Source organism: Oncorhynchus clarkii, chromosome 18 (assembly GCF_045791955.1).
Source record: "Oncorhynchus clarkii lewisi isolate Uvic-CL-2024 chromosome 18, UVic_Ocla_1.0, whole genome shotgun sequence".
Lineage (NCBI taxonomy): Eukaryota > Metazoa > Chordata > Actinopteri > Salmoniformes > Salmonidae > Oncorhynchus > Oncorhynchus clarkii.
The window spans coordinates 6660662-6683327 of record NC_092164.1 but is presented as its reverse complement, the minus strand read 5'-3'; the positions used below and the strand labels follow the sequence as shown (position 1 = coordinate 6683327).

At 42.8% G+C, this 22666-nt stretch overlaps 2 protein-coding genes across 3 annotated transcripts; one reads left to right on the top strand and one right to left on the bottom strand.

The window, feature by feature from the left end:
* Positions 1–462: 462 nt before the first annotated feature.
* Positions 463–9306, bottom strand: LOC139372421 (aspartyl aminopeptidase-like). The gene is made up of 15 exons (XM_071112132.1): positions 9194–9306; positions 8705–8795; positions 7961–8049; positions 7269–7382; positions 6887–7012; positions 6588–6712; positions 6255–6339; positions 5993–6100; positions 5733–5810; positions 5369–5452; positions 4639–4799; positions 3921–3960; positions 3587–3688; positions 1293–1460; positions 463–716 (listed from the first exon to the last, which is right to left on the bottom strand). Exons 1-15 carry the CDS (start codon positions 9197–9199, stop codon positions 666–668), a joined length of 1428 nt encoding a protein of 475 aa, XP_070968233.1. The 5' UTR covers positions 9200–9306; the 3' UTR covers positions 463–665.
* Positions 9307–10820: 1514 nt separating this feature from the next.
* LOC139372420 (uncharacterized) lies at positions 10821–21085 on the top strand. 2 transcript variants are annotated; one of them, XM_071112131.1, is made up of 5 exons: positions 10821–10995; positions 11303–11620; positions 15766–15886; positions 18929–18962; positions 20398–21085. In XM_071112131.1, exons 1-5 carry the CDS (start codon positions 10929–10931, stop codon positions 20482–20484), a joined length of 627 nt encoding a protein of 208 aa, XP_070968232.1. In that variant the 5' UTR covers positions 10821–10928; the 3' UTR covers positions 20485–21085. The 2 variants fall into 2 exon arrangements, 1 of the variants encoding a protein (XP_070968232.1); XR_011627455.1 differs by lacking the exon at positions 18929–18962.
* Positions 21086–22666: the final 1581 nt, after the last annotated feature.

Genomic DNA, 22666 nt, shown 5'->3' with positions numbered 1-22666 from the left:
CTAGGCCCACCCATGGCTGCACCAGTGCCCAGTATTGTGAAATCCATAGATTAGGGCCTAATGAATTTATGTAAATTGACTGATTTCCTTATATGAACTGTAAACTCAGTAAAACTGTTGTGTTTAGATTTTTGTTCAGAATATTTGTCAACATTGTATGTTGTTTCACCACTGATACTAGACTTGCTAAAGAGTGTGGGCCAAACACTTTATTTCAATTGGAGATCCAGTGCAACATCAGAGGCAGAGGTTAGAGAAGCAGGCCTCAACCAGAGGGTTGCCGGTTCGAATCCCAACTCAAGACGGGAAAATCTAGTGCGGAAATGCATCATCTGCCGTTGTGCCTTTAAGCAAGCGACTTAATTGGTCCAGGGGCACTGCAGTGCCCATTGCGTCCAGCCTTTAGGACTATACGTGTGTGGAATGAGTGAGTGAACAAAAACAAGGGAAGGAGAGAGGATGTGTAGATTAAAAATGTATTATTTTATAAACCATTTCAGTTCATCAGAAACATAATTTGAAGGAAACTTTCCTTGCCTCTGAATGTGTGCAAAACGTTCTTCTGTAGCACTGTGTGTCATGTGAGTATACAGATAACACCGTGTGTAGAGAGACCCAGAGGACATCTGTCTGTCCTTCTGTCCATGCTGTGTCCTTCCCCCAGGCTAGTCCACAGTCACCATGTCTCTCACAGTGGGGAAGAGCTCAAAGAAGCCCTGGTAAGAACAGACGGAAGACACATCATCATACATCAACATAGTGAGACATTATGGTTCACTATGTCTGGTCAGATTACAACACAATTCGACCCATAGAATGTACGGACTGTCTGATACCACTTTCACACTAACATGCTGTTCCCACACTGTGCTGGCTCTGATATTTTCCTTCCACATTGTCCAGCAACTACAGTAGATGTGTACCCAGGCCAGGCAGAACCGCTTGGCTCAGTTTGGCTCATAGAGAAACAGCAGAGTGAAAAGGGTATCAGTGTGATGAGTGGGTCAGGGGTCAGGGGGTCATTCCAAAGCCACATTTTCCTAATTGACAAGCATTCAAGAGAATTGGAAATTTAGTGTACATCCTGAATTGACCCCAACCCTGGAGTGGGTTAGTACAGGGTCCAGTACCTTGAATAGGTTGGTAGACTGGAGCACCCCGGAGGTGCAGCACATCTCCCTGATGGAGTGGGTTAGTACAGGGTCCAGTACCTTGAATAGGTTGGTAGACTGGAGCACCCCGGAGGTGCAGCACATCTCCCTGATGGAGTGGGTTAGTACAGGGTCCAGTACCTTGAATAGGGTGGTAGACTGGAGTACTCCAGAGGTGCAGCACATCTCCCTGATGGAGTGCATGGCCAGCTGGGGGGCACCGATGTCCAGCACGGGGATCCCCAGGCGTGAAGACAGGATGGGGCCGATGGTGGTCCCACAGGGGCTGTCGTTACGCACCATCACATCCTGGGGCCACAGAAACAGGGTCAGGAGGGTAATGAATTAACACATGCTTACTAGGTACAGTTGAAGCATCTGTGGAGAGAATACACACATGTACTGTTACATTCAGATTTATTGATTACATTTCCATGTGCCATGGATGCCCATTAATCACTCAGACATACATTGGATGTCAGCTGTGTGGGGAAACTCAACATGAGTCAGAACTGGAACTGTCGTTCCTGCCTCTCTGCTATTTAAATATGGCTTTACAGCGGTCCATTCCTCTGAGTCCATATGGGGGTGAATGAGTGCACACTTCAGGGAGGGAAATGGACCAGAGCGGAAGTTTCACCAGGCCCTGAGGTGAATAAAGTGCCCTTGTGGGAGCGGAACATCCTTCATCTACTCTTAAGAGGCAGACGTTCTCATTTCAGTCTCCCTCATCTCTTCCATAAACTTGGATTAAAATAACCCCTACCCCACTGCACTAAGGCTCGGTTTAAATCCCCACTACAGAACCGGCTCGGTTTAAATCCCCACTACAGAACCGGCTCGGTTTAAATCCCCACTACAGAACCGGCTCGGTTTAAATCCCCACTACAGAACCGGCTCGGTTTAAATCCCCACTACAGAACCGGCTCGGTTTAAATCCCCACTACAGAACCGGCTCGGTTTAAATCCCCACTACAGAACCGGCTCGGTTTAAATCCCCACTACAGAACCGGCTCGGTTTAAATCCCCACTACAGAACCGGCTCGGTTTAAATCCCCACTACAGAACCGGCTCGGTTTAAATCCCCACTACAGAACCGGCTCGGTTTAAATCCCCCCACTACAGAACCGGCTCGGTTTAAATCCCCACTACAGAACCGGCTCGGTTTAAATCCCCACTACAGAACCGGCTCGGTTTAAATCCCGGTTTAAATCCCCACTACAGAACCGGCTCGGTTTAAATCCCCACTACAGAACCGGCTCGGTTTAAATCCCCACTACAGAACCGGCTCGGTTTAAATCCCCACTACAGAACCGGCTCGGTTTAAATCCCCACTACAGAACCGGCTCGGTTTAAATCCCCACTACAGAACCGGCTCGGTTTAAATCCCCACTACAGAACCGGCTCGGTTTAAATCCCCACTACAGAACCGGCTCGGTTTAAATCCCCACTACAGAACCGGCTCGGTTTAAATCCCCACTACAGAACCGGCTCGGTTTAAATCCCCACTACAGAACCGGCTCGGTTTAAATCCCCACTACAGAACCGGCTCGGTTTAAATCCCCACTACAGAACCGGCTCGGTTTAAATCCCCACTACAGAACCGGCTCGGTTTAAATCCCCACTACAGAACCGGCTCGGTTTAAATCCCCACTACAGAACCGGCTCGGTTTAAATCCCCACTACAGAACCGGCTCGGTTTAAATCCCCACTACAGAACCGGCTCGGTTTAAATCCCCACTACAGAACCGGCTCGGTTTAAATCCCCACTACAGAACCGGCTCGGTTTAAATCCCCACTACAGAACCGGCTCGTTTTAAATCCCCACTACACAACGGCTTGGTTTAAAGAAACGGCTTGGTTTAAATCCCCACTACAGAAACGGCTTGGTTTAAATCCCCACTACAGAAACGGCTTGGTTTAAATCCCCACTACAGAACCGGCTCGTTTTAAATCCCCACTACACAACGGCTCGTTTTAAATCCCCACTACACAACGGCTCGGTTTAAATCCCCACTACACCACGGCTTGGTTTAAATCCCCACTACACCACGGCTTGGTTTAAATCCCCACTACACCACGGCTTGGTTTAAATCCCCACTACACCACGGCTTGGTTTAAATCCCCACTACACCACGGCTTGGTTTAAATCCCCACTACACCACGGCTTGGTTTAAATCCCCACTACACCACGGCTTGGTTTAAATCCCCACTACACCACGGCTTGGTTTAAATCCCCTCTACAGAAACGGCTTGGTTTAAATCCCCACTACACCACTGCACTTTCTTCACCTCAGCACTACTTTGCTAGGAGATGTGCTCCTTGCGGAGCGGATTTAAGAAACAAGATCACAAACCCGATCAGTGCACCAAGCACAAACACAAAAACAAGTATGTATGAACAAATCACACGCGCACACACACACGCCAATTACCTGAAGAGGCACACCAACACGACTGGCGATCTCTCTCAAGATGGAGGCTGTCACAGCCGTAGTGGCATAGCGCTGGTTACTGTTGAATTTAACTACAGGACCCTGAGAGAGAGGACATTCAGACAATCACACTGACTACAACTTCAGATATCTGTATAGAAAACATACATAAATGTATAGCATGTCTGCCACAAATATTACACAGGTGCACCATGACTATTTTACCTAAATCTAAATTGTAGACATTTTTTGTAGAAGATTCCAACAATATGTCCACCAGTTATAATGTGGGTTTTCAGTGCGTATTGCTGAGGGGGTAATTTGAGCTCTGTACCTTGTGGAAGGCTGGTCTGTGGTTTTCATCATGCTTCTCCCTAGGGTGAAAATGAAAGTCGATCAAAACTATAAACACAGCAAACATCTTTCAAACTGTCTTCTGGTCCCAGCTGGCACAAAAACAGTACAACAGCAGTCAATTATATATCCAATATGATATAAATATATCATAAATATATAAATGAGACTATTATTCCCCAGGTATACTGTACACTGACTGGTAGTTGGGATGTTGTTCTTGAACCTGACTGGTAGAGACAGTGTGAATGTTAGTATGTTTTCTATGGGGAGTAACAGCACATTGTCTCTAGTAACATCCCAACTACCAGTCAGGGTCTAGAACATCATCCCAACTACCAGTCACACTTTAGAAAAAGGGTGGAGAATCAGGACACAACCTCTGACTGGTAGTTGGGGTGTTACTAGAGACAGAGGTTGTGTCCTGATTCTCCACCCTTTTTCTAAAGTGTGACTGGTAGTTGGGATGATGTTCTAGACCCTGACTGATAGTTGGGATGATGTTCTAGGCCCTGACTGATAGTTGGGATGATCCATGGCAGGAAGTAGACACTTTGGGAAAATGGTGTAGAATTGGGATGCAACCACAGAGTGATTAACAGTACGGCATTTCTATAGGGAGTAGGAGTAAACTGACTGGTAATTGGAGTGTTACTATAGAGACTGGAGTGATTGACAGGTTACTGTATGGTACTGACTGGTAGTTGGGGTGCAGGGCGTGGGCCATGTCGGCGCTGATCATGAAGGAGCGTGGCACCGCCTGCTGGAAGGCTGTGAGGTTGGTGGGGGAGGAGGACAGTCGACTCAGGATCAGCTCTGTCAGGTTGGACGCTGCCCCCTGGGCGCTCTCTGACCCCACCTACAGGCCATAGGGGGAAGTGTTAAGTGTTAGGTTAGGGTTCGCCAAACCAGTTCCCTCCTGTAGGTTTATACTTCAACCCTGTTCCTGGAGAGCTACCCTCCTGTAGGTTCACACTCCAACCCTAATTTAGAGCACCTGATTCTATTAATTAGCTGGGTGATAGGCTAAATCAGTCATTTTACTACTGGGGTCTAAACCTACACTACAGGATGGTCTCTCTACCAGGAACAGGGTTGGAGTCTAAGCCTACAGGAGGGTATCTCTCCAGGAACAGGGTTGGAGAGCCCTGAGTTAGATATACAGAGGCCATATTGACAAAACATCTCAGAGTAGGAGTGCTGATCTAGGATCAGTTGTACATTTTTTATTATAATTAATCAGAGGGGGAACCTGATCCTATATCAGCACTCCTTATCAGAGATACTTTGTGAATATGTCCCCAGGGGTTTTTCCTAACCACCAGAAAACCCTGGGCCCTAGTTACAGTTCATAGCTATAGGCCAGTGAAGGAGAAGCCCTAGCTCTACACAGAAGGAATTTAGCCAACACAGGACTTGGGGACCGACCTCTTCATTGTCAAACAGAGTCACCATCCTGATGTTGGGGTCTGTGGCCAAAGAGTCTCCAGAGATGCAGGAGTCCATCAGAGCCTAGTGGACAGAGGAAAAGAGGGTAAAGGTTAGGGGAATGAAGGTTAAGGTTAAAGAGGAAGTAGAGGTTAGGAGAATAAATGGTAAGGTTAAAGAGGACGTTCACATTATGGTGGTAGTCATGTTCCGATTCCTCTCGTCCCTCTCAAACACACCGGAGGAAAAGATGTGAGCTTCCTACTCTCAGATCTTTATGTACTTTGAGAAGGAGACCGGTTGTTGAGGTGGCTGGTCCTAGTGTCTGGAGGTGGAGTGTTGAGTTGGAACAGAGGAGACTCACCTGTAGGGCACAGTAGCAGCTGTGGAGGTTGTCCAGACGGGGGGAGTAGATGAACTCTTCAAACACACCACCAATTGCCTATGCAGCAGACACACGTCAGTAATCTGTTATCGATGTCATTAACAACAGAGGGGGTGGAGGTGGAGGAGAGGAGACTCACTCCTGGCTGAGTGTCAGCCAGACACAGACACACGTCAGTAATCTGTTATCGATGTCATTAACAACAGAGGGGGAGGAGGTGTTGAGGAGAGGAGACTCACCCCTGGCTGAGTGTCAGCCAGACACAGCTCAAAGTCCAGCAGGGCCTCAGGCTGAACGTCCAGCTCTGAACACAGCACCTTAACCAGAGCCGGGTGGTGCTTCTCTGCCTGGACGAGTGAGAGAGATGGAGAAATGTACTAAAGGCCTACTGAAGTTGTGTAAGGCAAGTGATTGATTAGTGTGTGTGGTACATTGGACTGTGTATAACTATCTGGTACTGCAGAGTGTACAGTGAGAGATATGGATAGTTAAGAGTCTTACAAAAGTGGTGGCATCGCAGGCATCCCCAGTGGAACAGCAGCCAGTCTCCAACTCCTCCTGTACAGCAGTGGCTAGGATGGGCACTCTGTCACACACACACAGTTACTAAACACTTATTTTCCTGTCCAATTCATGTTTGTTCTCCTGGTCCCTTGAGGGGTGTATCTCAATAGTCTATAGTGGTCTCCTCCCCTTCAACTGCACTGATGTGAAAGAACAGAACAGGTGACAGCAAATTCCAGCCATACTGCCTTCACCTGTCCTGTCGTCAGATCAGTGTAGATGGAGGAGAGGAAGCCAGTTCAGACTTCTGACATGCAACCTGGGACTTACAAGTGGTTCTCCTTGTTGGGGCCGAAGGAGTCGTTGATGTCCCTCTGGAGGTGGATGGCCAGGTGGGGGATCCTCATGATCGGCCGGGGCACGTGAACCAGACGATGGACCAGCTTATCTCCAGTCTGCACCACAATAACACAACAACTCCCATGTAAGGTCCTCTCACAAACACACCTCCATTCTCCAGACACACTTCAACACATAGTTCATGAGAGTTCAGAAACCTAAGAAATGGGCCAACCTTAATGTTTCAGTTGTGAATGAAGGGTTAGATGGGTAGGGTTACATTGCCATACCTTGACCATAACACGACCGGCGATGGTCAGATCCCGGTCGAACCAGGTGTTCCAGATTCCTCCTCCGTAGCACTCCACCCCGACCTGCAGACAGCCCTGTTTGGTCTTCTTGGACCGTGGCTTAATCTGAATCAACCACACAGAGAGAGAAGGGTGTCAAGTTAGCGACCAAATACAAGTATGACCTACTATCCACAGTGGTTGGCGGTGTTAGCCCTGGGTCGTGTTCAGTAGGGTACACCGTAGCAAATCAATTTGCAACAGAAAACTAAAACATTTGTTCTTAAATGGACAAGTTCAGACATTACCTGACTGTTTCAAAACGTTTTGTCCCTAATGAACACGGCCCAGTCATTTCCCAAGTGTAGAATTTCATCCTTACCCTCAGACAGGGGCTGTCTGTGTGTGCTCCAATCATAGTGAAGCCATTGCCTGGCTGGAAATGTCCACCCACAGCAAAAGCGATGATGGAGGAGTAGTTACGGGTCACAAAGTACTGTTGAGAGAAGAGGAGTAGTTAGTTCTCAATCAAGCGCAGTTTGAAAGAAAACAATGTGGAAGGACCACCAGAGGGCAGGCTGGGCTCACGGATAGTAGCCCAACAAGGCATGGGAGACAAGGTAACCAGAGGCAATTAAGCACAGCTGACGGTACTAATTACATATTCTCCTTCCCCTATAAGAGATAGTTTCCCCCTCCCTGCTGGTTCCATACCATCTCTGGAAGATGGCCACCGAGACAGAAGAGCTATCCATGAAGACGGTGACAATCCGGTGACTTTTGTTGTAGTTTAAAGATAATCCTATTGTGTTCCTGTTTCATCTGGAGAAGAAGATGTATGTTTTTCCTTGGGAGATTTTCATTGATTATGTTGGAGTGTTTGTGTTGACCAAATGCCCTCAATAGAGAACTGTGTTAAATCAAGAAACCTACTCCTGACTCGTTTATTCCACCTTCCCGCTTTAGAGTGACGCCCAATTACTTACAACAAATACTATTTGAACCCAGGCCTGATCCCTATATGATGAAGCCCTATAAAGCTGTGTAGACTGGAACCTCCATGTACTGACTGACCTTACTGGCAGGCTTGATGTTCCACTGCTCAGTCTCCTTCAGCTCAGTAAAGCCAGCCCCCAGCAGACGGGACTTACACTCTTCAACCACTGCTCACAAACAGGACAGAGTGAAAAGAGCAGGACATTAACTTCAAGCCACCTCGTTCCTTTTATGAGTTACAGCCTGTGAAACCAGGGGACATATCAATTAATTGACTGATAACAGCAGGGGTGCAATTTTCATTGGGGACGGGCATGTCCCCCCCACATTCTGATATGGCATTTTTGTCCCCCTCAGTTTTATAATTGGAATGTGATACCAAATGAGGCAATGGTATGCTTAAGGACCATGCAGACACCTCCGGGCGGCCGGGTAGGCTGTTTGGAGTGTTTATCAGACTTGATTAAAAAAATAAAAATAAAAAAAGTTGTCCCCCCCCCTCTTCTGAAACCAAAGTTGCACCCCTGGATAATAGTGGCTTTGAGAGATCTCAGGAAGGATCTAGGCCAAGGATAGTGTGAATGGACTGTACATGGATCAGAGTGCAAAGGTAGGCTGCACAATAAAACTGGCATCAGTACAGGCTCAGAAAGAGGACATTTTCCTGCAAGATATCTATCCCATGTCAATGTCCATGGAAGGTAGTCAGTCTCCCAATGTTCCATGTTTTTGATCAAAAATGTATTTAGTGTTGACACTGGATTTACAGTATTTCTCTTTGTCCCTATATTGTGCCGTGACGTGATATGACTTGTTTCTGACCGTGGTATGGAGACACTCCTTTGTTCACGAACTGCAGGAACTCCTTGGCAGCAGTCTGCACAGCTTCCTTTGAACTTTTCATGATCAGTGACTAGAGAAAGCAGGAGGATAACGTTACACGCCATGAACGACACAGCGTTGCATTGGCAAGCGAAACAGAAAGAGAGATTAACGTTTCTGAGCAGCAAGCAAAATACAATTCAGCAAAAGTCAGTGTTATAACATATGTCATAGACTGTATGATTAGTCCAAAAACAGAATAGACGTTAAAGCTGACTGCAGAATAGACAGTAGGCTAATCGTTGCTTGCTAGGTAACGTTAGCTAGCCAGCAAACACAGACATTTATCAAGCAAAACCGAATAGATAGCTAACTTGTGCAGTAGACACGGCAAACAAAGCTTCCAAAAGTCAAACCAGACTGCTCTGAGCTAGCTACAATTAACGTTACTAATATGCCAACAGACAAATCATAATTTATGGTGCTTACCTGCATAAATGTTTAACTGGACTGTTAAACTCTGTACCCGGTGTAAAGCACACGGGAGACCTCTGACAGATTTAGTAAAGACCACCGATGTAGAATCTAACAATGGACAATTTGAAGGGAGGAGAACGTGGTATTGCCCTCTGCTGGCCAGGAGGTAAAACAACATTGTTGGCTGTTTCGTGGCCAGAGATTGTTGAGGAAACAACCACAAATGCTCTGAAATAAGCTAGCCATTCTTGATAAACCTATTTAACTTATTTGACAAGATTACATATATTAGGATGACCACTCCTTGGTTACCCAGCATCTATCTCCCCAGTTGATGCTGCAGTGCAGACTGATCAGTTCTGTCTCTGTGCTAGCTGCCCACCCAAATACCCAGCATCCTTGGTCAAGTTCTGGCTCAGCTGCCTCAGCTGCCTGCTAGTTGCCTGCTGCATCTCCTTGATGAAGGGCAATCACTGCTAACAGGTCAGCTCCACTGTCAACCTACTACACCTCCCAGCCACCAAGCAGATTCAGGCCAGTAAAATAGGAAATGGTCATTTGAATAACAGTCTGGTACGATAAAGACTTCAATAGAAGTCACCCAGGCTTCCGTTCCAGCCCTCTCCAGTCCTCAGAGATGGAGCTGAGTAATGGTGGGTGCACAGATAAGACTAAAGTAACAGAGGTTACTTTATATAATGTTATGATACTGGATATGCCATTTTTCAGCTTTTTCAGTCACCAAAAGCAACGAGCCATTACGAGGATGCACATTTTATGGACTGTGAACCAACAGTCATATACATCATCAACAGTCTTATACATCATCAACAGTCTTATACATCATCGTTCAGCTTCAGACTGTTACATCCTGGAGGGACACAAGACGAATGGCCACCACTAAAGTATGTGGCTGAAATGGGCCAAAAGGAGCACATCAACTCGACACAAGTCTAGGTTAGCTTTCACACCTACCATATTTAGTCTGTTTTTAAGCTCTGAGAAGTGAGATCAAATGGGGGGAGGTGCAGATGACTATGTAACATTATTTTCAGAAGTGAGACCTTTAGTGTGCTGTAGATAGCCTACATGTGATGCTAGTACAAGATGTCCATTTGATCAGCACAATAAACATCAGCACTCAACAGTGCCATAGTATGCATACCGGTGCAAAATCCTCTGGCATTTATAACCTTTGCGTAAATGTTACACTAAATATATGCGTGTGCCATTTCTGAAAAGACTGCGCACCTACAAAAAGAGATTAGTAAACTTGGCGCATGCTATGCGTACACATTTTTCCCCAGTAATAATTGAATTGAATGATTATAATAATATATCAGAAATAGAAACAAAGCACTTGGTAGGTTCATTTCCTGTTATTAACCTGGAGGACCAGTTCTAACCATCAATTACTTGATATACCCCCTCAGTCTTGGGGTGCTGTCAGAATCTATCATTGTTGATAGAGCAGGAAGTGGACCTCTTGACATGTGTATTTAGTATGTGGTGGTTGCACTGGATAGCCCCTAGACACAGCCCACTAGATGTATTGTCATTGTGAAAGTCACACATAGAAGCTAGAATACATTTACACAACACCACTTCCTCCTCTCAGATAGCATCAGATCATGTAACTGGGTCAAACCTGTCAAAAGGACTTTGCTTTGCTTTAGTTTGACTTTTGTTCTGCTGTCAGTCTGAGCAGAAAATATTGGAGTAACATTTGGTTTGGCAGTGGGTCAGTATGTGTGGAAATATATTCAGGCTTTCTCTGCTTTTGCTGCTGCTGGGTCAATGCACAGCTGTTGAAGGTAAGAGGGATATTTGTCTTTTTCTCTGACACACACAGCATTATGCAACATGGAAGAAAGGAAAGAGCGCCAGTCCTCAGATGTTGCATTTGTGACGCATTTCCATTATTCCATTAACAATAGGAGTTTAGTTATGCACAAGGTAAAGTTGTTTATTTCTATATTTATATTTCATTAACATTCTGAAATGTGTATTTATTATTATTTTATTCAAATGCCGTTTCATTGTAAAATGTTTTTTTTACTTCACTACTTAATATTTTCTTATGAAAAAACACTCAAGGTTCATGTCCTTTCCTGTTGGCAGTGACTCAAAACAAAACATTGGAGACCGGAGGAGCAGATGCCACTCTTCTCTGCTCAAACCAAACTCTCACTGACATCAGTACTGTAATATGTCACAAAAATAGAGTTATAAGTGGAGGTCACGAGTGTAGAGTTTCACACGACGTTGAGATAAATCATACCAACAGCACTTGTGACCCCAGAGTCACACTGCAGACAGAGAATGACAGAGTGTGTCTACACATCACCAACATACAACCATCTGATGAAGGGAACTACACCTGTCAGTGTGGATATAATGGGGGACGGGATTATAAAGACATGCATATTTATGTCAATGGTAAGTGTTTGGTCTGATGGGATTGTTTACAATATATAAAAAATGAGCCCCAGCATAATGTCTTATCACCGCATATTTAGTGGAATGTACACTACCGTTCAAACGTTTGGGGTCACTTAGAAATGTCCTTGTTTTCCATGAAAACATACATGAAATGAGTTGCAAAGTGAATAGGAAATATAGTCAAGACGTTGATAAATAATGATTTTTAATTGAAATAATAATTGTGTCCCTCAACCTTTGCTTTCGTCAAAGAATCCTCCATTTGCAGCAATTATAGCCTTGCAGAACTTTGGCATTCTAGTTGTCAATTTGTTGAGGAAATCTGAAGAGATTTCACCCTATGCTTCCTGAAGCACCTCCCACAAGTTGGATTGGCTTGATGGGCACTTCTTACGTACCATATAATCAAGCTGCTCCCACAACAGCTCAATAGGGTTGAGATCCAGTGACTGTGCTGGCCACTCCCTTATAGACATAATACCAGCTGACTGCTTCTTCCCTAAATCGTTCTTGCTTAGTTTGGAGCTGTGCTTTGGGTCATTGTCCTGTTGTAGCAGGAAATTGGCTCCAACTAAGTGCCATCCACAGGGTATGGCATGTTATTGCAAAATGGAGTGATAGCCTTCCTTCTTCAAGATCCCTTTCACCCTGTACAAATCTCCCACTTTACCACCACCAAAGCACCCCCACACCATCACATTGCCTCCACCATGCTTGACAGATGGCGTCAAACACTCCTCCAGCATCTTTTCATTTTTTCTGCATCTAACAAATTTTTCTTTGTGATCTGAACACCTGAAACTTAGATTTGTCTGTCCATTACATTTTTTTCCAATCTTCCTCTGTCAAGTGTCTGTGTTTTTTTTTGCACGCCTACGTAGATGTTCCATAACAAATCTGCCGTTTCCAGCTACAATAGTCATTTACAACATTAACAATGTCTACACTATATTTCTGATCAATTTGATGTTATTTTAATGGACCAAAAAATTGACAAAAACCCCAAACTTTTGAATGGTAGTGTATGTAATGTGCAAAAGTACCTTCAATATGAATATGTAATATGTACAGTTGAAGTCGGAAGCTTACATATACCTAAGCCAAATACATTTAAATTCAGTTTTTCACAATTCCTGACATTTAATCCTAGTAAAAATTCCATGTTTTAGGCCAGTTAGGATCACCACTTTATTTTAAGAATGAAATGTCAGAATAATAGTAGAGAGATTGATTTATTTCAGCTTTTATTTCTTTCATCACATTCCCAGTGGGTCAGAAGTTTATATACACTCAATTAGTATTTGGTAGCATTGCCTTTAAATTGTTTAACTTGGGTCAAACGCTTCAGCTAGCCTTCCACAAGCTTCCCACAATTAAGTTGGGTGAATTTTGGCCCATTCCTCCTGACAGAGCTGGTGTAACTGAGTCAGGCTTGTAGGCCTCCTTGCTCACACACGCTTTTTCAGTTCTGCCCTCAGATTTTCTATGGGATTGAGGTCAGGGCTTTATGATGGCCACTTCAATACCTTGACTTTGTTGTCCTTAACTTCTTTGGGACTGGGGGGCAGTATTGAGATAATAAGGTGCCCAGAGTAAACTGCTTGCTAATCAGGCCCAAAAGCTAGAATATGCTTTGGATTTGGACAGAAAACACTCTGAAGTTTCTAAAACTGTTTGAATGATGTCTGTGAGTATAACAGAACTCATATGGCAGGCAAAAACCTGAGAAAAAAATCCAACCAGGAAGTGGGAAATCTGAGGTTTGTAGTTTTTCAAGTCATCGTCTATCGAATATACAGTGTCTATGGGGTCATATTGCACTTCCTAAAGCTTCCACTAGATGTCAACAGTCTTTAGAACCTTGTTTCAGGCTTATACTGTGAAGGAGGAAAGAATGAGAGCTGTCTTATAACTTTTTTGACATTTCGTCTGAACAAGTGATCACGCATTATGCATTTGGATTACTGGGCTAAACGCGCAAACAAAAAGGAGGTATTTGGACATAAATTATGGACTTTATCGAACAAAACAAACATTCCGATCAAGATCATCAAAGGTAAGTGAAAATTTATAACGCTATTTCTGACACCTCTCCTTCTTTGGAAAATGGCTGGATGTTTTTCTGTGACTAGCGCTGACCTAACATAATCGCAAGGTGTTTTTGAAATCTGACATAGCGGTTGCATTAAGGATAAGTTTATCTATATTTCCATGCATAACACTTTTATCTTTTATCAAAGTTTATTATGAGTATTTCTGTCATTTGATGTGTCTCTCTGCACTTTCACCGGATGTTTGTTTGAGACAATGCATTTCTGATCATAACACACCAATTTCAAATGAGGTTTTGGACATAAAGATTAACGTTATCGAACAAAACACACATTTATTGTGTAACATGAAGTCCTGTGAGTGCCATCTGATGAAGATCATCAAAGGTTAGTGATTCATGTAATCGCTATTTCTGAATTGTGTTAGCCCTCTCCTTGGCTGGAAAATGGCTGCATGGTTTTCTGTGACTAGGTGCTGACCTAACATAATCGTTTGGTGTGCTTTCGCCGTAAAGCCTATTTGAAATCGGACACTGTGGCTGGGTTTACAAGAAGTTTATCTTTAAAATGGTGCAAAATACTTGTATGTTTGAGGAATTTAATTATAGGATTTCTGTTGTTTTGAATTTGGTGCCATGCAATTTCACTGGCTGTTGGCGAGGTGGGAAACTACCATCCCACATATCCCAGAGAGGTGCCATTTTGCCACAACTTTGGAAGTATGCTTGGGGTCATTGTCCATTTAGAAGACCCATTTGCGACCAAGCTTTAACTTCCTGACTGATGTCTTGAGATATTACTTCAATATATCCACATAATTTTCTTCCCTCATGATGCCATCTATTTTGTGAAGTGCACCAGTCCCTCCTGCAGCAAAGCACCCCCAAAAAATGATGCTGCCACCCCCGTGCTTCGCGGTTGGGATGGTGTTCTTTGGCTTGCAAGCCCCCCCTTTTTCCTCCAAACATAACGACGGTCATTATGGCCAAACAGTTCTATTTTTGTTTCATTAGACCAGAGGACATTTCTCCAAAATGTACGATCTTTGTCCCCATGTGCAGTTGCAAACCGTAGTCTGCCTTTTTTATGGCGGTTTTGGAGCGGTTGCTTCTTCCTTGCTGAGCGGCCTTTCAGGTTATGTTGATATAGGACTCGTTTTACTGTGGATATAGATACTTTTGTACCTGTTTCCTCCAGCATCTTCACAAGGTCCTTGTGTTGTTCTGGGATTGATTTTCACTTTTAACACCAAAGTACGTTTATCTCTAGGAGACAGAATGCGTCTCCTTCCTGAGCGGTATGACGGCTGCGTGGTCCCATGGTGTTTATACTTGCGTACCATTGTTTGTACAGATGAACGTGGTACCTTCAGGCGTTTGGAAATTGCTCCCAAGGATGAACCAGACTTGTGGAGGACTACCATTTTTTTTCTCAGGTCTTGGCTGATTTCTTTTGATATTCCCATGATGTCAAGCAAAGAATCACTGAGTTTGAAGCTAGGCCTGGAAATACATTCACAGATACACCTCCAATTGTCTCAAATTATGTCAATTAGCCTATCAGAAGCTTCTAAGGCCATGACATCATTTTCTGGAATTTTCCAAGCTGTTTAAAAGGCACAGTCAACTTAGTGTATGAAAACTTCTGACCGACTGGAATTGTGATAGTGAATTATAAGTGAAATAATCTGTCTGTTAACAATTGTTGGAAAATTACTTGTGTCATGCACAAAGTAGATGTCCTAACCGACTTGCCAAACCTATAGTTTGTTAATAAAACATTTGTGGAGTGGTTGAAAAACGAGTTTCAATGACTCCAACCTAAGTGTATGTAAACTTCTGACTTCAACTGTATTTGGCTTACCTTTATGTGTTGTTGTCTTGTTTTGTTTTGTTTTGTAACATCTGTCATAAAGTTACATCTGACAGAACTGAGAGAATCTCTATAGTCAACAATATTAGATTTTCTCATCAGTGCATGTAATAATGTCTTAAAATGGAGAATGTCAACAACACGATGCCTTAATGTAAATTAACAAGATGGTGGAAGAGAAACAAATAAGATCTTAATATATATTTTCCCCTTTCTCAGGTTCCCAAGTGCAACAGGCCACGGACAACAGTCTCTTCTATTGGGGGATGATAACAGGCGTTGCAGCATGTGTAGCTGTCCTGGTGTTTGGTGGCGTAATCATGAGGAAAATTCATCTCAGGTCAGATAATACTAATAGCTTGGTAAAAGAGTTGCTGTAATGAGTGTTTGTCAGCCTTTTGGTATTTGAATAATTACTTAGTAAGAATGGTGCATTCTCAAGTTGAAGTCAGAAGTTTACATACAGTGGGGCAAAAAAATATTTAGTCAGCCATCAATTGTGCAAGTTCTCCCACTTAAAAAGATGAGAGAGGCCTGTAATTTTCATCATAGGTACACTTCAACTATGACAGACAAAATGAGAGAAAAAAATCCTGAAAATCACATTGTACGATTTTTAATGAATTTATTTGCAAATTATGGTGGAAAATAAGTATTTGGTCACCTACAAACAAGCAAGATTTCTGGCTCTCACAGACCTGTAACTTCTTCTTTAAGAGGCTCCTCTGTCCTCCACTCATTACCTGTATTAATGGCACCTGTTTGAATTTGTTATCAGTATAAAAGACACCTGTCCACAACCTCAAACAGTCACACTCCAAACTCCACTATGGGCAAGACCAAAGAGCTGTCAAAGGACACCAGAAACAAAATTGTAGACCTGCACCAGGCTGGGAAGACTGAATATGCAATAGGTAAGCAGCTTGGTTTGAAGAAATCAACTGTGGGAGCAATTATTAGGAAATGGAAGACATACAAGACCACTGATAATCTCCCTCGATCTGGGGCTCCACGCAATGATCACAAGAACGGTGAGCAAAAATCCCAAAACCACATGGGGGGACCTAGTGAATGACCTGCAGAGAGCTGGGACCAAAGTAACAAAGCCTACCAACAGTAACACACTACGCCGCCAGGGACTCAAATCCTGCAGTGGCAGACGTGTCCCCCTGCTTAAGCCAATACATGTCCAGGCCCGTCTGAAGTTTGCTAGAGAGCATTTGGATGATACAGAAGATTGGGAGAATGTCATATGGTCAGATGAAACCAAAATATAACTTTTTGGTAAAAACTAAACTCGTCGTGTTTGGAGGACAAAGAATGCTGAGTTGCATCCAAAGAACACCTTACCTACTGTGAAGCATGGGGGTGGAAACATCATGCTTTGGGGCTGTTTTTCTGCAAAGGGACCAGGACAACTGATCCGTGTAAAGGAAAGAATGAATGGGGCCGTGTATCGTGAGATTTTGAGTGAAAACCTCCTTCCATCAGCAAGGGCATTGAAGATGAAATGTGGCTGGGTCTTTCAGCATGACAATGATCCCAAACAAACCGCCCGGGCAACGAAGGAGTGGCTTCGTAAGAAGCATTTCAAGGTCCTGGAGTGGCCTAGCCAGTCTCCAGATCTCAACCCCATAGAAAATCTTTGGAGGGAGTTGAAAGTCTGTGTTGCCCAGCAACAGCCCCAAAACATCACTGCTCCAGAGGAAATCTGCATGGAGGAATGGGCCAAAATACCAGCAACAGTGTGTTAAAACCTTGTGATGACTTACAGAAAACGTTTGACCTCGGTCATTGCCAACAAAGGGTATATAACAAAGTATTGAGATAAACTTTTGTTATTGACCAAATAGTTATTTTCCACCATATTTTGCAAATAAATTCATTAAAAATCCTACAATGTAATTTTCTGGATTTTTTTTCTTCCCATTTTGTCTGTTGAAGTGAAACTATGATAAAAATTACAGGCCTCTCTCATCTTTTTAAGTGGGAGAACTTGCACAATTGGTGGCTGACTAAATACTTTTTTGCCCCACCGTACACCTTAGCCAAATACATTTGAACTCAGTTTTTCACAATTCCTGACATTTAATCCAAGTAAAAATTCCCTGTTTTAGGTTAGTTAGGATCACCACTTTATTTTAAGAATGTGAAATGTCAGAATAATAGTAGAGAGAATCATTTATTTCAGATTTGATTTCTTTCATCACATTCCCAGTGGGTCAGAAGTTTACATACGCTCAATTAGTATTTGGTAGCATTGCCTTTAAATTGTTTAACTTGGGTCAAACATTTCGGGTAGCCTTCCACAAGCTTCCCACAATAAGTTGGGTGAATTTTGGCCCATTCCTCCTGACAGAGCTGGTGTAACTGAGTCAGGTTTGTAGGCCTCCTTGCTCACACACACTTTTTCAGTTCTCCCCACAAATTTTCTATAGGATTGAGGTCAGGGCTTTGTGATGGCCACTCCAATACCTTGACTTTGGAAGTATGCTTGGGGTCATTGTCCATTTGGAAGACCCATTTGCGACCAAGCTTTAACTTCCTGACTGATGTCTTAAGATGTTGCGTCAATATATCCACATAATTTTCCATCCTCATGATGCCATCTATTTTGTGAAGCCCACTAGTCCCTCCTGCAGCAAAGCACCCCCACAAAATGATGCTGCCACCCCCGTGCTTCACGGTTGGGATGGTGTTCTGACCCACTGGAATTGTGATACAGTGATAAGTGAAACAATCTGTCTGTAAACAATTGTTGGAAAGATTACTTGTGTCATGCACAAAGTAGATTTCCTCACCTTTTTGCCAAAACTATAGTTTGTTAACAAGAAATTTGTGGAGTGGTTGAAAAACGAGTTTTAATGACTCCAACCTAAGTGTATGTAAACTTCCGACTTCAACTGTACATATCAGATCTACAATGCGGATAGAGTACTGAGTTGGTGTCTCAGAAATACATGCGATGCTATGAGTTCAGGTGGGCCTTCGCTCTTCAGCAAACAAAGGAAAGGTAGGGTGAAAAGCATGATGAAAAGCATGAAAAGGCCTTAACAAGAAAAACATCCAAAAGGACAAATGAGGCAGAAAGGAGTTGGAGCACTCAACAATGTCACAGTATTATTTCAACCTCATAGTGTGGAAATACCATATAGAACACAGGGGAAAAAAATCATGTTTTTGACTGCACTGGCCCTTTAAGTCTAAATTGAGTTTGTATGGGTCACTCGTGTCTAATAACAGCACTGTTGTGGCTTTTCGCTTCTCACTTCCTGTCAAAAGTGAGTGGTGAGAGAGAAAAAAATTCTCCACAAATGTGCTGTGTAAAACATGTTTCATTTGGTGCTATGTTAATTCCGTCTTCTTATGTATTGCTCAACAGAACACAGCTACAAGTGTCTGGAAACGTCAAGGAGGTGCCACAACAACACTATTTATGTTTTTTGTTTACCCCTGTTATTACTAGCTGTTGCATGTTATTCATAAGAAGGCATCTTCAGAGACTACCCAACAAACCAAAATTGGTTCTGTGAACGTTCCTAGAACATTCATTAGATTGCCCCAAAATGTCTAATTAACCCAAAATAGAATTTAAAGGAAAAAAACACTCATTCCTATAATTTACAAAATGAAATAACACTAATATGTGAGAACAATATGTTTCATTTGAGCGTTTCATGTGAAAATCTGTTGACTACAAAATCCACAATGCAATGCTGTCGCTATGAGCTGACTGGCTAGCTAGCTGGCAAACGTCGCTACACACAATAATAGCAAAGACACTATCGGCATAGTAGCCTAAACAAACTGCACTATCAATTTAGGAGTCTACAATCTCGCCATGTTCAACCTGCAGATCGATGTGCCTCACAGAGTGGAGTCTGACATTCGCAACGACACCGTGCAATGCACCCTGGACTGAAGATGCAGCCAAATAGGAGAAATGTGTTAGGCCCTCTGTTAAATTAAAAATTTCTCGAGGTAGGAATATCGCAAAAAGATCATCAATGGCTCATTCGAGAGGAGACTACCTTCCGCTTTATGACATCGGCCAGTATTAGAATCTGACACGTTTGATAGATGTTTTCACGATCTAAAAGTCATTAACTTCCAGTGTAGCGAGAGACACATTAACACAATTCTACATCATACTGGCCGAAGTTCTACCTGCATGAACCGCAATAACTCAGACACACATGGAAACATGAAATGATCTCTGATCACTCAGAGATATACAAAAACAATATAACATTCAAAATGGGTGAATCTTTCCTTTAATGGGAATGTTAGCTAATGTCCTGGGAATTAAATCTGCCAATTTATTAGAATTTTCCACAGCCCCCAGCCTGGTCTCATAGACTAGACGTAACATAGTAAATGTAATCCGGGACACTCAAATTAGTATGCTATGTTTGGTATGGTTACATAAAACAGATGGTTCGTTTTGGCAAAAACAAAAGTAGGCTGGTTGGTTGGTGTGGATGGGTGGTCCTATAACATGTGTATAACGTGAACGTCAGCAACCCAAAGGTTGTGAGTTCAAATCTCCTCACAGACAACTTTAGCATTTTAGCAACTTTTCAGCTACTTTGCAACTATGTAGCATGTTAGCTAACCCGTCCCCTAACTCCAACCCTAACCATTTGAACTAACCCTAACATTAACCATAACTCCTAAATTTAACCCTAAACGCTAGTCTAGCTACCATTAGCCATTTAGCTACAATTTGTAATATATACATTTCAAATTTGTAACATATTTTATGTTTTATACGAAATGCTCTGAGAACAGGCTGCAGTCCCATATGACATTACAGTGTAATGCGGTGACATATGGTTTATGTCTTTGTAGGAGGAGCAACGGGACATCGAACCCTACAGCACATTCACAAGGAAAACCAATGGGCTTTACTCAACTCTCCAGCTGCTTAACCCCTGACCCTGATCCTCTTGCACTGTTGACCAATGATGACATGGTATTAGACACATTTTTTGTAACATACAGCTTATACAGTGGAGTGGTAAATATACATTTACTGTGCATATTTTGATTACTGAAAAGGCCCTTTGAAAGTCTGCCTATTTTTTTCCTGTCTGACTTGCCATACATCATACTCTCCTTTACTGTAGATCTTCTGTGGTGGTTGTAAATATCAACACATACTGTCTGCAGGCTGCACATCTGTTATGGAAATACAATTGTTAAATAAATGTTTCAAAATTATAGCTGTTCTGTTGTTGCTTTCTGATAGAACAAAGCATGTTTCTGTGGAGATCACCTGATCTCAAAGTCATAAACTTTTCCACCAGGTGTCAGTGTACTGTTGTAAAACTGCCTCTATATTCATACTGTAACTTTAGAAAACAGAATATTAATGCAGACATTTCAAATTTGTAACATATTGTATGTTTTATACACATATTATTATATATATTGGTAATAAAACAAACAAAATAACAATATGTGATTTATATTCTGATTTATTAGAACTGCATTTCCCCAAAAAACAAAAATAATGTATGTATTCTATGTACTTCTGTGAATGCAGGGCCAGTCTATTAAATTGCTTAACTGTTTCATGGTGTCCCTGCCTGTTGTTTCCCTGCTGCACACCTCAGTAATATTAATGTGTCCCCTACCTTTTTAATTATGAATCTTTTTAACAGAAGTAAAAATCTGTTACAAAAACAATACAAGTCATATTCTGTCTGTTACTGTAAGTATCCTCTGGTTTGACACATTGAGACAGAGCTACATAAACACTACTTAATTAAAGGTTCTGCATGGTCAATGCCATGTCTGCAGTGGCCGTACAGATTTACTGGGATATTGATCTGATATCTGCAGTGGCCATACAGCATTTACTGCGATGCGGCCTCTGCAGAAGTCAGGGCATTCATACCTCTTGCGCTTTGCGTAGCAGAGCTGTTGTTAAGGAAGTGAGTTTGTGTTTCTACAGGACTTCCCGCCCACACCTACGGTCAACCAATCATGTCAATGAGATACACTGCGCTATACGGAGCTTCCGCATTGTTACACAATTTGGAAGGAGCACAGCGATGTGGTATGGAGCTTGATTTGGCCTCTGAACCTCCAGAGGCTTTGCAATTGCGTCACATCCTCTCTGGACCACATTTTCGTTGAACAGATGGTTGATTCTTAAAGGCTCTGCATGGTCAATCTAACATTTGCATTCCATACAGCATTTACTGCAATGCTGCCTCTGCAGAAGTCAGAATATTCATACTTTGTGCGAATCGGGTCAACAGTTTGGACACACCTACTCATTTAAGAGTCTTTATTTTTACTAGTTTATACATTGTATAATAATAATGAAGACATCAAAAATATGAAATAACACATATGGAATCATGTAGTAACCATAAAAAGTGTTAAATAATTCTAAACATATTTAATATTTTAGATTTTTCAAAGTAGCCACCCTTTGCCTTGATGACAGCTTTGCACACGCTTGGCCTTCTCTCAACCAGCTTACCTGTAATGCTTGTCCAACAGGAGTTCCCACATATGCTGAGCACTTGTTGGCTGCTTTTCCTTCACTCTGCGGTCCAACTCATCCCAAACCATCTCAATTGGGTTGAGGTCGGGTGAATGTGGAGGCCAGGCCATGTGATGCAGCACTCCATCACTCTCCTTGGTCAATTAGCCCTTACACAGCCTGGAGGTGTGTTGGATCATTGTCCTTTTGAAAAACAAATGAGAGTCCCACTAAGTGCAAACCAGATGGGATGGCGTATCCCTGCAGAATGCTGTGGTATCCATACTGGTTAAGTGTGCCTTGAATTCTAAATAAATCACAGTGTCACCAGCAAAGCACCCTCACACCTCCTCCTCCATGCTTCACGGTGGAAACCACACATGCAGAGATCATCTGTTTACCTACTCTCTGTCTCACAAAGACATGGCGGTTGGAAGCAAAAATCTCAAATTTGGACTCATCAGACCAAAGGACAGATTTCCACCGGTCTAATGTCCATTGCTTGTGTTTCTTGTCCCAAGCAAGTCTCTTCTTATTATTGGTGTCCTTTAGTAGTGGTTTCTTTCGACCATGAAGGCCTGATTCACACAGTCTCCTCTGAACAGTTGATGTTGAGATGTG

What these genes read in the sequence shown, in the direction of transcription:
- LOC139372421 (XM_071112132.1), bottom strand. An exon ending in CTCTGTTTGACAATGAAGAG is followed by an intron (nt 4,800 to 5,368) that starts GTCGGTCCCCAA and finishes TATGGCCTGTAG; the next exon opens with GTGGGGTCAGAGAGCGCCCA. An exon ending in GTGTTGGTGTGCCTCTTCAG is followed by an intron (nt 1,461 to 3,586) that starts GTAATTGGCGTG and finishes CTGTGGCCCCAG; the next exon opens with GATGTGATGGTGCGTAACGA.
- LOC139372420 (XM_071112131.1), top strand. Translation starts at nt 10,929, where the DNA reads ATGTGTGGAAATATATTCAGGCTTTCTCTGCTTTTGCTGCTGCTGGGT. An exon ending in CATGCATATTTATGTCAATG is followed by an intron (nt 11,621 to 15,765) that starts GTAAGTGTTTGG and finishes CCCCTTTCTCAG; the next exon opens with GTTCCCAAGTGCAACAGGCC. An exon ending in ATGAGGAAAATTCATCTCAG is followed by an intron (nt 15,887 to 18,928) that starts GTCAGATAATAC and finishes ATTGCTCAACAG; the next exon opens with AACACAGCTACAAGTGTCTG.